The 16,644-nt window shown below is 21.0% G+C and overlaps 1 protein-coding gene across 6 annotated transcripts; it reads right to left on the bottom strand.

Moving 5' to 3' along the window:
- Nucleotides 1–3,614: 3,614 nt before the first annotated feature.
- On the bottom strand, nt 3,615–15,378 carry LOC122510722. Of its 6 annotated transcripts, none has more exons than XM_043625558.1 (6): nt 14,541–15,378; nt 13,656–13,771; nt 12,313–12,438; nt 8,520–9,045; nt 5,470–5,724; nt 3,615–4,083 (listed from the first exon to the last, which is right to left on the bottom strand). In XM_043625558.1, exons 1-4 carry the CDS (start codon nt 14,598–14,600, stop codon nt 8,904–8,906), a joined length of 444 nt encoding a protein of 147 aa, XP_043481493.1. In that variant the 5' UTR covers nt 14,601–15,378; the 3' UTR covers nt 3,615–4,083; nt 5,470–5,724; nt 8,520–8,903. The 6 variants fall into 6 exon arrangements, with proteins under 6 accessions (XP_043481493.1, XP_043481496.1, XP_043481492.1 ...); XM_043625561.1 differs by having other exon boundaries at nt 5,503–5,724; XM_043625557.1 differs by lacking the exon at nt 3,615–4,083 and having other exon boundaries at nt 5,335–5,724.
- Nucleotides 15,379–16,644: the final 1,266 nt, after the last annotated feature.

Genomic DNA, 16,644 nt, shown 5'->3' with positions numbered 1-16,644 from the left:
TAACTCGTCTATTTTCATTGATATCTAATCCTCCAGTTTCTCATTTCTGTTTTTATTCAGTTTCTGTCAACTGTTCAATTCCTTTACAGTGCAAAATTCATCGTCTATTGAAAATAATTTCGAAAATAATTTTTAAATCGCTGGGAAAGAACAATTTTTCTTTTACTAGCAGGTAGAGAAAAAAATCTTAAAATAGAAAATTTAAATACGAAAAACTGAATTTTTCGTTAAAAATAACAACAGTAGTGAATAAAAGTGAAAAATAATTCGAGTTTTTTAATCGTGTATGAAATGAAAAATAATACAGCTCGTGTTTCACGTAGTACCCCTTGGCGCGGCTTGAGTTAATTCAAACTTCCTCTCGTTGGATGAGATTCATTCTCCGAGTATCCGGCGTAGCCCGCAAGCCTACGCACCGCTTGCTCTACCCAATTTAATAAAGTCTTCTAAATTACTCTCGAGGCTATGTCGAGAACCAAATGAATTTCAATGAAAAATCCACAAGAATCTCCCACAAATTATGACACCAAATATACTTTCATTTCCTCATCAAAAGTAATTAATTCACGAAAAATTTCACATCTCTCTATTACTAAAATCTCTAGTTAGAAAAAATAAAAAAAAAAAAAAAATTATGTGTCACCAAATACTTTTATTTCCTCAATCAAAAATAATTATTAAACTAGGAAAATTTTATGTCTCTAAAACCAAAATCTCTAACTAAAATCTACTAAAAAAATCTCTAGTTAAAAAAAAAATTTCTGAGTAAAATAAGTAATTACACTAAAATATGATAAAAAGTACCAAGAATAAAAAAATTCAATAAACTTAAAAACCAAATTCTCCTAAGAAATATTTAAAAATTGATATTTATTTATTTCTTAATAAATTAATATTTTCTAATTTTCATAAACAGTTGCTACAAAAATTTAATTTGGATTTTAACTGACTTTTCCCTGATTTCCAGACAAAATTTTAATTTTTCCCTGACTATAAAGAATATTCTGATTCACTCTAAAAATTATTATTTTCTAGAATTTTTAACAAAAATTCTTCTTTAAATGAAATATTTTTAATAATTATTGAAAAAATTCTTTGAGAATTTTCAAATCCATTTGTTTGCAATTAAATTTTAATTCAAAATTTCTATTATTTGGAAATTCTTCAATTAAATATATATTATAAAATAAAAACTTCAAATAATTTAAAAAAAAATAAATTAAACTTTAAAAAAAAAAATTAATTCTACAATTTGAAATTATGAAAAATTCGGATTTTCAAAGATTTTGATATAAAACCTTTTCAAAATTCAATTATTTCTAAAAATTCATGCTATAATTGCTTTTAATATTTAATTATTATCTAAAACTTAAACTGAAATTAATTTTTAAATCAAGTTTTATTAGAAAATTCTACGAGAATTCAATTATTTAAATACAAAAATAAATAATTTATTGAATAACTAGCGCGCGGAACGAGATAATATTCAATTTATTAATGATATGCAAATTACAAAATTTTAATAAATCCTTCTAAACAATTTAATTATTGTTTTAAATAGTAAAATCTTTACAAAAATTCAATTATTTTCAAAACAATTCAATTTTTTTCTAAAATTTTAATAAATTCTTCGAAAGAATTAAATTATTTTTATAAATACCGTAAAATTCTTCGCAAGAATTAAATGATTTTTAATCAAATTTAAATAAAATTACACGAAAGAATTTAATTATTTTTAAAAATTTCCATAAAATTCAATTTCAACAAGAATTTAAAATTCTCTAAAAATAATTCAATTATTCTCAAAATATTTTTAAAAAATTCTATATAAAAATTAAATTACTTTCAATACAATTTTTAAATATATTCGTCTAAAAATTAGAAAGAATTCAATTAGGTATTTTCAAAAAATAATAAAACTCTTGTGATAAATTCAATTATGATAAAAAATTAAAAAAGAATGTAAATTAAAGAAATTCAATTATTTTCAAAACAATTTTAATAGAATTCCTCGAAAGAATTTAAATTTTCAAATAGGTATTAACATAAAATTCAATTATTTTCTAAAATTTTAATAAATTCTTCCGAACAATATTCAATTATTTTTATAAATAGTAAAATTCTTCGCATGAATTCAATTATTTTCAATACAATTTTAATAAAATTCTTCTTCATAAAATTCAATTACTTTAAAAATATTAAAGAAACTCCTTTATTTTAAAAAACATCTTTAGTTTAAAAAACATTCAAAGAAATTCTTCAAAAGAATTTAATTAGAATTTTTTATAATTTTAATAAAATTCTTCGTGAGAATTCAGTTATTTTCCTAAATAATAAAATTCTTTGAAGGAATTATATTATTATCAAATTTTTTAATAAAATTCTTTGCAACAATTCAATAATTTTCAATATATTAATTTTAAAATTGAAAATATTTGAAAAAAAGAATTATAAAAAAATTAAGAAACAAAAAAGCAAACAACAACTATCTTCAAACTGCAAACAGATTACCGAAACATGTACTTTATTATTATTAATAACTAATAATTGAATTATTCTTAAAATTGAATTCGCATGAAGAATTTTATTAACAAAATTTACAAATAATTGAATTCCTGTAAAATATTTGCTATTTATGAAAATAATTGAATTTTTGCGAAGAATTTTATTAACATTTTTTTAAATAATTGAATTCCCGTGATAAATTTTTTTGTTTAAGTGAAAATAATTGAATTCTTACAAAGAATTTTATTAAATTTTTGTTTTAAATAGTTGAATTCTTTTGAAAAATTTATTTAAATATTAGATTATTGAAAATTATTTAATTCAGAAAAATTTTTAAAAATAATTGAAATTTTGCCAAGATTTGTATTAAAATTTTTGAAAATAATTGAATTTTGGAGAAGAATTTTATTATTTAAAAAGATAATTGCAATTTAGACAAGAATTATTAAAAAATTTTAAACATAATTCAATTTCTGCGAAGAATTTTATTACTTTTGAAAAGAATTGAATTTCTGTAATCATTTATAACTTCTCCAAAATTCAATTTTTTTAATTGTTTTTAACTCAAATTCTTCCATGAATGCATTATTTTTAATAATTTATTAAATATATTTTAAAAAATTGAACTAATTTCAGAAGAATTTGAATTATTAAAATTTTTCTTAAATCTAAGTTCTTTAAATTTTCTAATTAAATTCATTGAAAATTGAAGTTTTATAAAATTTTTAATTAAAACTTTCCGAAGTTTGTCTATTCATGAAAAATGTAAACGCAACTCTTTTAGAATTCAATTAATTTTGAAATATTTAAGTAAAATTATTCATTAAATAATTGATAAGTAATAATTTTCTGATAGTTCTTCAATAATTAAGTTTAAGTTAAAAAAAATTATTGTCAGATGTAGAAATAATTGAAGGTTTTCTATTAGAAATCGTGGTAATTTCATATTTTATCAGTCAAACAAAAAGTTACCAAAATTCAGAATTTTTTATGAATTCTAAAAATTTAATTTTTTTCAAAACTTTTAATAAAAATCCCTTATTTTTCCCTGATTTCCCTCGACCTGTGGCAACCCTGATAATAAATTATTATTTCCTAATTTCCATCAATGATTTTTGGTAATTTTAACAATTATATTTCCTAACTATCATAATAAATTAACATTAATCAAATATAGATTCATAGAATAAAATAGTTTGGATAAAAAAAATATCCAAATGAAAAATTTGGTTTTTGTTTGATATTGAGAATTATATGATAGAGATTATTTGAAAAATGATAATGATCCAAATGCATAATGAAATTGAAAGTAGAAGACTAAAATTAAAAAAAAAAAACTATTAATTGATGAATACCGAAATAAGTCGAGGAGACAAATTCATATGTAATAAAGACCAATGTAGCACAAGAAACATATGGCACACGTGATCTCAGAAAAACACCTGTGCATGTGTGAATCTTCTGTACTCTGTACATTCAGAAGACTGAATTTCCAATGACATCCATTCCAACGTAAGCTGCCACATAGATACTTCCAGCATTACATTTTAAGTAAGGTAAGAAATCAATTTTGTTTTCCTAAAAAAAAGAGAATTTTTTTCCTTATTTAAAATCACATTCTAAAAGTTTCGCAATACAAATGTAAAAAAATTAATTCCATACTCATTACTGCGAAGAAAAATTGTTTAAAAATTAGATAAACTTTCTAAAATATGTAAATATAACACGTAAGTCTTGAGTAATACTGTAAATTTTCAGAATTCGAAAAAAAAGATTTCCTCAACAAAAAAAAATATTTAAGTTATAAAAATATTCGTTTTCTATCTTTTCTATAAATAAATAATGAAAATAGTTCTGTAAATGTATAGAAAAAAAATTATAAAAATTCTATACATATTAATTTTTTGTATGAAAAGAATTTCAACAAAAGTTTATTTCTGTATTAATGAATTTACAAATTTTTCATTCGTTCTTTATGTTTTAGTAAAATAATATTAATTCCAACCAAATTTAATTATTTATCTGCTAAAAGAAAACTTCTTTTTCTAGTTTTTTTTCGAAATTTTGGAATTATTCTGGTTTCTAAATAAAAAATTAGTGTTACTTTATCTACAACATTAAAACTATCAGATAGCAAACTAAAAGGTAAAGCGAGATAATATACATTCAAATACATGTTAGTTAATTTTGTCAACAAATCATCTTTGTATAGAATAATTATTACCTTTTATTTCTACTTATTTTAGAAAATTTTATTCTCTACGTTACAATTCAAATAAATCAGAATAATATTTTTCACATTAGAACTATTTTACTGTTCCCGTTTTATTTTATTTATAAATGTTTGAATCTATTTTTTCCTATTTATAAAAATCGTTCTAAATAAATTGTAAAATATAAAGAAAATAGTCGATGACTTCTTTTTAATGTAAAAAAAATCGTTCTGAATAACATTTTTTGCAGAATAAATAATAAACGTAAATAATAAATAAATGAGTCAAAAAATCGATAACTTCTTTGTAATGTTAAAAAAAATTATTCTGAATAAAATTTTGTAAAGAATAAATATAATAAAGAAATGAATAAAAAACAAATACGATAATAAATAAACAAATAAAAAACAAAGTCGACAATTTCTTTGTAATGTAAAAAAATATTTCCGAAGAAAATAAAAATTTTAAAAATAGTTCTAAATAAAATAAAAATACAGAAAAAACAGTTCTAATTAAAATAAATAAAAAATAGTACTGAATAAATAAAATAAAATAAAAGTAAGAAATATAAAATCTGAACTAAATTCTAATCTATAAAAAAAATTAAACCACAAATAACTAGCTATCACTGGTTCTTAACGAGAAAACTATTATTTACTAATTAGAAACTTTTAATCATTAATTTGATAATTTTCTGTTTGAAACTATGTGTGAAATATTTTTTCAAAATGTTTCTTTCGTTTATCGTTACCTTCGAATAAATATGAGAATAGAGAACACAAACCCTCGTGTTACGATTCGAGTCGAGTAATTAATCAATTAACCCAGCATTTGTGAGTGAAATTATGATGACGTGTCTCACTCGTGCAAAAATTATACCCGCATGTCTCACTAAAAAGTTTTCTGCTCGCTTATAGGACGATGCTCCTCAGTCCTCCATCTGCGCAATAGTCAATCCTTTCTCTGTGTATCATCAATTTTCATCAATATTTGCAATTCTCGTCATCTAAAAATAAAATTCTTCATATTATTATTGGGAAAATCCATTTATCAGTTATTATTAATAGTATTCACATCTATTGAATTTTTTCTTTTTAAGTATTTTTAACTTTTTTTTTCGATATTTTTAGATAAGTCAGTTAAGTTTTTTAGTCAATAATATTATTAGTTTATATGAAATTTTTTTATTTTTGTAAAAAAAACTAAGATTATTTTATTTTCTTACTATATAAATTCACTGAGAATATTATTTACAGAAAATATTATTATAAAAAATATTGTTTATAATAATATTATAATCCATCTTTTATTTATAAATTATTAATTTTATTATTATTATTAATTAATTAATTAATTAATTATTAATATTAATAATTGTTGTATTCCAGTAATCTGAAAAGAATTCAAATAAATTCAAATTTATTTTCAATAAATTTCTTGAGCAAATTTATTTATTTTTAAAAATTGGAATAAAATTCTCCGAAAGAAATCAATTCTTTTCAATAATTTTGATAAAAAATTCTTTAGTAGAATTTTTTATCAAAATTTTTTAAAAGAATTGATTTCTAAAATTCTTTAGTAGAGTTTTTTAACAAAATTTTTTAAAAGAATTGATTTCTTTCGGATAATTTTATTCCTATTAAAAAAAAAAGTAAATTCGTTCAAGAAATTTATTAAAAAATTTATTGAAAATATTTGAATTCCTTTCGTGAATTTTATTTGTTTTTAAAAATAATTAAATTCATTTGAAAAACTTCTTAAAATTAAAAAAAAATAATGTAGTTTTATTAATAATAAAAAATGTTTAAAGAAATTGGATTTAATGCTAAATCTCTTTCAATATTTCCAAATAATCGTATTTTTTTATAAATTGTAATTAAAAGATTGATTATCAGATTTTATTAAAATTTTTTGAAAATAATTGAATTTCTTAGAAGAATTTATTTAAATTTTTTAAAATAATGAAATTCTTGCGAGGATTATATAATTTTTTAAAAATATTTTAACCTTTTTGGAGAAATTTCACTAAAATTGTATTGAAAATAATAGCATTACGACGAAGAATTTTATTAATTATAAAAACATAATTGAATACTTGTCAAGAATTTTATTAAAATTTTAGAAAATAATTGAATTTTTGCAAAGAATTTTGTTGAAAAAAAAAATAATTTAACCTTTTCGAGAAATTTTCTTAAAATTATATTAAAAATAATTGAAATCCTGCTAAGAATATTAATATTTATGAAAATAATTGTTTTTTTTCAATAATTTTATTGATTTTTGTAAATAATTAAAATCTTTTAAAGAATTACTTTAAATTTTTTGAATTCAAAAATTAAAAATTTGAATATTGAAATTTATTAAAATTTCTTGTAAATAATTTATTTATTCTCAGAATTTTATCACAATTTTTGAAAATATTTAAATTCTTTCGTGAAGCGTTATTAAAATTGTACTAAAAATAATTAAATTCATACCTACGATAAAATTTATTATTTATGAAATGAATTGAATTCTTGTGAAGAATTTTTTTCAAACTTCTAAAAATATTTGAATAATAATAATTGAAAAAATTAATTTAATTTTCGAAAAATTTTATTAAAATTTGTAAAAGTAATTTAATTTCTTCGAAGAATTTCATTAAAATTTTATTGATGATAATTGTTATTTTTAAAAATATAATTGAACTCTTCAGAGGAATTTTATTATAAAATTTTTGAAAAAAACTGAATTGTTTTAGAAAATTTCAATACAATTTTTCAAAACTTTTATAATAAAATTCCTCCGAAGAATCCAATTATATTTTTAAAAATAAACCAATTTTTCACAGAAATCAATTATTATCAATACAATTTTAATCAAATTCTTCGTAGGAATTAAATTAGTTTTGCAAATTTTAATAAAATTATTCGAAAACAATCAATTGAAAATAATTGAATTTCTGCGAATAATTTTACTAAATTTCTTGAAAATAATTGAATTTTTTGATGAATTTAATTAAAATTTTAAAAGTTAATTAAATGTTTTTGAAAATTTTTATGAAAATTATATTAAAAATAATTGAATTCTTGTAAAGAATTTTATTATTTATAAAAAAAATTATTGTAAATACATGCAAATGATTTGATTAACATTTTTTACAATAATTGAATTCCTGCAAAGAAATTGTATTAATTATTAAAAAAAAATTATTAAATTCATGCAAATGATTTTTTCAAAATTTTTAACAATAATTAAATTTCTGTAAAGAATGTTATTAATGAAAATAATTTAATCCTGATTCAAGAATTTTATTAGTTTTCAAAAATAATTGAATTCTTTTCAAGAATTTTATTCGTTTTAAAAAAAATGGGATTCTTTTGAAGAATTTCTTAAACATTTTAGTAAATTAGAATAAATAATAATTATTAAAAGAATAATTGAATTCTTTTCAAGAATTTTATTAGCTATTAAAAACAATTGAATTTTTTTGAAGAATTTCTTTAAAATTTTAGTAAGAAATAAATAATAATTATTAATTACTTAATAATTGATTTTTTTAATTTTGAACCTGAAATTATTGAAAGATTGAAATTGATATTTTCGCTTAGAAAATTTTGCAATCTCCATAATAATAAAAAAATTGAATACTACAATTAACGCGAGTAACATTTGCTAATAATAATAGAACGAATAAAGAAAAATTTTAAATATTCTATTCTACAGACAATATCTGAAAAATTTGATTTCTTTTCCCTTTGTCAAGAAAAATTGACTTTAAGCTGATTGAAATTAATAGAATTTTAACACTCAAAAAAATACCTAAATTTATTGACCGTGAATTTACACGTTTTGTGTAGTCGGAAAAAATGCTGATATTGTGTGGGCATTTACCAGCGGAACCGGAATAGGGTCGTATATAATATAATTTTTAATGAATTCACGAGTGTGAGCCCGCATGAGAAAACCGATAGAGAATCTTTTTCTCTCATTTTTTTTTTTTGGTGTGAGATGTATAACCATTGTAATTATATTAAATATAAAATACAAAGTCTTGATCCATAGGTCTCTCTCTACCTCCCCCTCTCGTATTCTCTCGATCACTTAGATCTCTCCTCTCTCGGGAGAATTCCATGACGATGATGATGATGATGACGACGACGACGACGATTGCGACGGCGATGGGGGCTCACAGCCAATGTACCATTAATCAACAAACTGCCCTTTTCTTCCGTCAAAACTAACTGCTCCAATACACACCCTCATTGTTTGCCAATTTACCGTCGAGGACCTATTCATAGTCTTCAACCGTAATTTGCTTTTGTGAATGGCGATCCTTTTCTCGTGCCTGCAGTTATATTTATGAATAGAAAGAATCATATAAGCGATACCGGAAAAATATATATATATATTTTTTTGTTTTTTTTATTCTTTTACTTTTACTTTTGTTCATTCAAGCAATCAAAGTCAATTTCTTCAAAGAATTATTATATTTAATCTCGAATTATGTGAAAATAATTTTTTTTCAAGGTCCCACACACTGTTATACAATAGATGTAATTTATCGATGTGGATATAAATTAATTAATGTAATTAATATAATAATAATAATAAATATATGGATGGATTTTTCCTTTTCTTTTCTCTATTTAAAGGATTTCAGTCTGCTTGAGAAATAGATAATAATTAATAAGCGACGGAGGCGCAATTCATAATAAATAATAATTAATTTAATCATTTTTCTTTTTAAATGTTTTCAATTTTAAAACTAACGTATTGAAAATCATTGAATTCTTGCAAAGAATTTTACCAAAAAATTTGAAAAAATATTTGAATAATAATTGAATTATTTCGAAAAACTTTATTAAAATTTTTAAAGAAAAAAAAAGAAAAAAATTCTTTCCTACGAAGAATTTGATTAAAATTGTATTGATAATAATTGAATTCCTGTAAAGAATATTTTTATTTATAAAAATATAATTCAATTCTTGAAAAGAATTTTATTGCAATTTTTGAAGAATTTTATTAACCTTTTTTTAAAATTTTATTAAAACTTTTGAAATTAAATGAATTATAAAATCAAAATTATAATAGAATTTTTGAAAATCATAATTAAAATCTTGTCAAGAATTTCTTTGAACTTTTCTTTTTTTTAAATAATGGAGTTTCTTAAATAATTTTAATTGAAAATTTTGAAATTAATTGAATGTTATAAAGAATTTCTTCCCAATTTCTAATCGTGTTTGTTAACAATTGAAATTAAACATTTAATTATTGAATTTTATTAAAATTTTTAAAAAACAATTAAATTGACAATTGACTTTTTATGAAGAATTTTATTACAATTTTTAAAAATGGAAAAAATTAATGAATTCTTTATAGAAATTTTATTAAAATTGTATTAAAAGTAATTAAATTTTCAAGAATTTTATTACTTTTCAAAAATAATTAAATTCTAATAGAGGAATTTCTTTATATTTTTTGCAAATAATGTAGTTTTATTAAAAATTTAATTTATTATTATTATTTACTTTATTTTATTTATATTTTATTCATATTTATTGAAAATTTTGAAAATAATTGAATTTCACGAAGAATTTCTCTCAAGTTTTCAAAATAATCGTGTTTTTTCTTAATTGTAATTGAAAATTTGATTCCTAGATTTTGTTAAAAAATTTTTGTAAATAATTGAATTCTTCCTAGAATTTTATTACAATTTCTGAAAATATTTTAATTCTTTCAAGGAATTTTATATAAATTGTACTGAAAATAATTAAATTCAACCGAAGAAAGTTATTACAATATGGAAATATTTGAATCTTTTCGAAAAATTTCACTAAAATTGTATTAAATTATTGAAAACCTGAGAAAAATCTTATTATTTATAGAAAAATAGTTGAACACTCGACAAGATTTCATTAAAATTTTTTAAAAGAATTGAATTTATGCAAAGAATTTTGTTGTAATTGTTGAAAATAATTTTTCCTTTTCGAGGAATTTTCTCAAAATTGTATTGAAAATAATTCAATTATTCCTGCGAAGAATTTTAATATTTATGAAAATAATTGAATTCTTCTCAGAATTGTATTACAATATTTTAAATAATTGAATTCATTCATTGAATTTCATTAAAATATTGAAAATAATTGAATTCTTTCTAAAGATTTTGACAATAATTGAATTCTTACAAAAAATGTCACTACCCAATTTTTTTTTAATAATTTTAATTGAAAATTTTTTAAATAATTGAAAAAATTGTTTTCATCATTTCAAAATAATCGTATCTAGCAATAATTAATAATTAAAATTTTATTAAAATTACATTTGAAAATAATTGAATTCCTGAGAAGAATTTTACTAGTAATAAAAATAATTGAATAGTTTTGATTTTTTGAAGGATTTATTAAAATTTTTGAAAATAATTGAATTCTTTCGTGAAATTTTATTCAAATTATATTGAAAATAATTTAATTCCTGCAAAGAATTTTGCTATTTATAAACATAATTGAATTCTTCTGAAGAATGAAAATTTATGAAAATAATAATTGAATTCCTGCGAAGAATTTGATTAAAATGTTTGAAAGTAAACAATAATTTTTTATGTACTTAATTAGTGATTTTTTTAAATTTTGAACTTGAAATTATTAAATAATAATAATAATAAATAAAATTATTAAACTTCATTTGGGAATGAATTAAATATTGATTTCTTTTCCAGTAAGAAGATTTGGAGTTCACTGATCATCAAACATTTTTGGAGACGTTTCGATTTGTGACCGCAACAATAGGCGAACAATTGAAACGCTTGTTGCTGCGTTCACAGAGTCGAACCATCTTAATTTTATCAACAAAAATCCGACAGAAAAGAAAAGAATCAACAAGAAAGGAACTATGTACTACTAATCGAGAATTCTACAAAAAATTATCATTCGCCTGTGGAGACGAAAATTTTCCCCGAAAGGAAAGACAAACAGATAATTTATCTGAAATATCTTTCAGTTGGAGTGATTCACAAAAATATTTTCCAATATGTACTCTTCATTCAAAATGACTATATCGACGTAAGAATATAATAATGACTAATACTAATAAAATAAAATTATAAAATGAAATTTAGCAAACAAAATTTACTTTTATCAAAATTTCAACAAACTTTTATCATTTTTTTTTCTTCTGTATAACAATATAGTCCTTACCGGCGCGGCTATTTGAAGAAGGATGTTTTTTCATGTTTTACAAAACATTAGTAAGTTTTCAGTGAGAATATGTGGTGTGAATACGGAAGACTTTCAAATTTTATCGGATTTGAATGCTAAGTAGTAGTGCCGTAGGTGATGGATTTAAAATTCACCTCGACACGATTACTTTGCAGGCAAAAACGATCAATCATCGAATTTTCTTTTCGAGTACGGGACAATAAAATAAATCAGTGATTAAAATTTAATAACACTTGTTTCAAGAAAACTGTCCCAAGTTGCTTCAAATTATTCAAATATTTTTTCAAACTGTATATCATAATTATTGTATTTTCTTTCCTGTTTAATAAATTCTCTTCCATTCTATCTGTTCTTTTCATTGCTGTGAATATGAAATAATAAATCATTAATATAATTACCATTTCTTGCAATTTTTCATCCAGTATTTGTAATCTTCGTCTGAATTGCTCAAAATGTTTCGAAAATAAAATTGCTCACAGTTTTCCTCAAATATTTTTTTCATTTCGAAAAAAAGCTTGTAAGATCTGAAAAAAGTGGAAAAGAGTTATAATTAATTTTCACAATTAATGTAAGTTAATGTTTAATGTGTACACTTTATAAATTATTAAATATTTTTTTTCCTTACAATTTTCACATTCATAAGAAAAACATTGAAAAAAAGACGAAAACAAAACAGATTTAAATAAAATTTTCAAATTATTAGGAAATTCGTTTTTTTTCAATTAAAAGTAAAATAATAACCATTAAAATAATTACAATTTCTTGCCTTTTAATCAAATGTTAATAACTAGCAAATGTTACACGCGGAACGAGATATTCAATTTATTATTATTATTATGCATATTATACAATTTTTTATTTTCAAATATAAATTTTTGAATAATTTCATAATCAAAATTAAAAAAAAAACACTTATTAAGTACATAATTAATTATTATTGATTGAATTTTCAAAAATTTAAATATAATTCTTCACAAGAATTCAATGATTTTCATAAATAATAACCTTCTTAGAAAAAAATGAATTATTTACCTAAATAGTAAATTTTTTTGCCAAAATTCAATTTTTTTAAAAACTTTTAATAAAATTTCACAAAAGAATTCAATTGTTTTCTAAAATTTTTTAAAATCCTTCGAAACAATTCAATTATTTTTATAAATAGTAAAATTCTGGGAAGAATTTAATAATTTTCTAAAAATTTTAGTAAAATTCAATAATTTAATTGTTTAATTTCAATTATTAAGAAACACGATTATTTTAAAAACTTGAAAGAAATTGTTCATAAAATTCAATTACTGTCAAAATTTTTAATTAAAATTATTAAAGAAACTCCTTTAATTAAAAAAAATTGAAAGAAATTCTTCAAAAGAATTTAATTAGGATTTTCAAAAATTTTAATAATAAAATTCTTCGGAGAAATTAAATTATTCTCAAATTTTTTGATAAAATTCTTTGCAAGAATTCAATTATTTTCATAAATAATAAAATTCTTTGAAGAAATTCAATTATTCTCAAATTTTTTGATAAAATTCTTAGCAAGAATTCAAAGATTTTCAATATATTAATTTTAAAATTGAAAATAAATATTTAAGAAGGAAAATTATTAAAAAAGATAGGAAACAAAGAAGCAAACAAAGACTAACTGTAAACTGCGATCAAATTACCAGAATACAACGATTATTTAATATAGATTATTAATTGTATTAAAATTGTTTAAAGTTTCAAAAATAAAATTACTTACTTTTCCTCAAATACTTTTTTCATTTCGAAATAAAAAAACGTCCAGTTGCTTCCAATTTTCCTCATAAATATTTTTGATTTCAAAATACGTTTTCGAATTGGATTAACTTTCAAATCCTGAAAAAGAGGAGAAAAGTTCTAATTAATTGTTAAAATTTAAAGTTCAATTTTTACAATAAGACAGAATTTTTTACAAATTTATTAAGAAAATGAATTTGTTTCTATTATAACTAATTTCAGATCAACATTTTTTATACCTATAAAAAATAAAAAATATAAAAAATAATTACTATGATAAAATCATAATTTGAAATTATTTAGAAAATAGAACAAATGAATTTTTAAAAAAATTGAATAACAATGATATTTCTAATTAATTTTCAAAATTCCAAGTTCAATTTTTATAGTTTAATACAAAATAACATTGACTGATTAAACAAGAAAAAATTGCCATTTTTCTGCAATTTTTGAGATCGAAAAAATTGATATAAAAATTTACAAAAAAATCAGGACCAAAATAAGTGTAAACAAAAAAATTAAAAAAAGGATAAAAATAGAAATAAATTAAAATTTCAAAATTCCAAGTTCAATTTTTACAATTTAATAAAAAAAACATTGCTTGGTAAAATAATAAAATAAAAATTGCCATTTGTTTTTACAATTTTTGAGATCGAAAAAATTGATGTCAAAATTTACAAAAAATCAGGACCAAAACAAATGTCAACAAAAAAAATAAAAAAAAGGATAAAAATATAAATAAAAAAATTTAAAAATAAATTTTTGATTCTCAGTGTACAATTTGCGTCTCCACATAAACATGTGTGGTAATATCAGTTAAAGGAAGATATGTAGAAGAAAGGGTGAATGGTTTGATAACTATCCTCACCAGAAAGTTTAGTTGTACTCTCATGTCATGACAAACTCTCAACCATTCAGTACTCGGCATTGCTCGGGTCCGGCAGTGATTTCAATTGGTAAATTGATTTAGAGCGGAGGCAAAAAGAGAAAAAAAAGAAGAAGAATAACGAAAGAAAGAAAAAAAGTGATAAAGAAAGAACATCATCGGCAGCAAACGACAGTATAACTTTAAACAACTACCATCGTTTTATGTGTATATATACATATACATAAATATGTTCACCAAGGAAGGCTGAAGCAGACATTTAATAGGGAGTGAACGCCGGTTGAATGCTTAATGCACCACGGTTCTAGGATTAAATTGACCAATCATTTCCCGCGCGCAAAGAACGACCAATTACAGTCCTCGCCGTACTATATTAAGCCAATCAAGGCTAGTTTATCATTCAGTCGAGGATCTGCTCTTATGCCGCGCGGTTCATCATTGTTGATTGTGAATCTTTTTTCAAAAACTAAATTTTTTTTACCAAAACTTATTTAATTTTCAAATTTTTAATTTTGATTTATTTTTCCTTTTTTTTAATTCAATACGAAGAAGAGTAAGGTGACTAAAGAAAGGGAACCGAGAAAGCATTGTCGCGAGCAAGAACAGTGATTCATTTTTAAATATTTTAACTTTCAATCGCGCGTGTGTTTTAAGATGCGACGTTTTTTAAAATAGAATTTCTTTATGAAGAAGTGATTTGGACTGACGCTTGTAATATTCAGGGATTTATAACTGTGGAATTACAGTGTTGAAAGTAAAATATTATTTTAATTTAAGTGTAAATATTTCTTTGGGTTTCTAATTTCAATATTTTTCAATTCTGTTTTTCCATTCTACAAAATATTTTTTAGTTTTTCTAATTTTAAAAATATTTCTGAATTCTATTTTTCAAACTCTACTTTCTAATTTGATTTCTTTATATTTTTCTGTAGTTACTAAATTTCAATTTAAAATTTTTTATCCTGAGAATTCAATTTTTATAGTTTTTTGATAATAAAAATATATTTTCTTTTTTTATCATTTCTAAAAAAAAGTAAAAATAAGGACCAAAACTCTTTTGTGATTTTTTATGCAATTTAAAGTAATAGTTTTTTAACAAAAAGATTGTTTTTAAAAAAAAAACTATTTTTGAACGTTAATACAAAATTTCGAACGTTAATAAAAAAATTCCGAAAGCAAAGAACCGAGAATTGAGATTTTCCCCCGGGAATTTAATTCATAAAAAGATAAACTCTCAAAGTCGAATGAAAGCGAAGATAATTCTTAAATAAATAAAAAGCAATCGTTTTCTTTGAATACACATGGAATATTGTTAAAATTTAGTGTTTATCCCGAATGATGAACTTTAACCAGAGATAAAGAACTATCAGTGTTCGTTAATCAACTATTTTTATTTTTTTCCTCCTTTTTGCAAAAGATTCTCGTTTCTATACTCAATTTCATTATAGTTTCGACTTTCGAATAATTCGAATTCGTTTCTCGAAACCTTTTTCTCAAAATCCATTTTTCCGAAATCTTGAAACCTAGAAAAATAAAAGAAAGATTAATAAAGAAAAATATTAAAACCTAAAGTAGATAAAATACAAAAAAATACATATTTTAACAATTAAATTTGCCAAAAAAATATTTTTCACCCAATTCTAGAAAATTTCCTCTCTTTTTTTCAAAAAAAAAAAAAAAATTCGACAGTCGAAAAATTTCGCTTTGAAAAAAAGCTTAAATTGAAAATGGAAAATTCAAGATTTCTTCGATTAAAAGTCGAAGTTTGTTGTGAAAGATTAAAGGTCGTGAGATTTCCGGTCATTGTACCTCTTCCTAGATAATAATAAATCGTCTTCTAAATTTTCTTTTAATATGACAATAAGTGTTTATCTGCAGATGATCAATTCACATGGACCAAATGTCCGTGACTCACAACTGGCAATGAATATGAAGTAGATATTTATTATTCCCCAAGACTAATGCTAATTTTAGAATTTTCAATGCTTCCAGTTTCAATGTGTGTGTATTAAAAATTTAAATAACGTTAAAATTCACAAATTCTGTTTTTTTCTAATTTCACGTAACTTCGAAAAATTTTTACTTC

The sequence above is a fragment of the Leptopilina heterotoma genome, unplaced genomic scaffold (genome assembly GCF_015476425.1).
Source record: "Leptopilina heterotoma isolate Lh14 unplaced genomic scaffold, ASM1547642v1 Lhet_73, whole genome shotgun sequence".
Lineage (NCBI taxonomy): Eukaryota > Metazoa > Arthropoda > Insecta > Hymenoptera > Figitidae > Leptopilina > Leptopilina heterotoma.
This window is presented reverse-complemented; position numbering and strand designations above follow the sequence as displayed.

What these genes read in the sequence shown, in the direction of transcription:
- LOC122510722 (XM_043625558.1), bottom strand. Translation starts at nt 14,600, where the DNA reads ATGCCGAGTACTGAATGGTTGAGAGTTTGTCATGACATGAGAGTACAA. An exon ending in AAAAAAGTATTTGAGGAAAA is followed by an intron (nt 12,439 to 13,655) that starts GTAAGTAATTTT and finishes CACTTTTTTCAG; the next exon opens with ATCTTACAAGCTTTTTTTCG. An exon ending in ATGAAAAATTGCAAGAAATG is followed by an intron (nt 9,046 to 12,312) that starts GTAATTATATTA and finishes ATATAACTGCAG; the next exon opens with GCACGAGAAAAGGATCGCCA.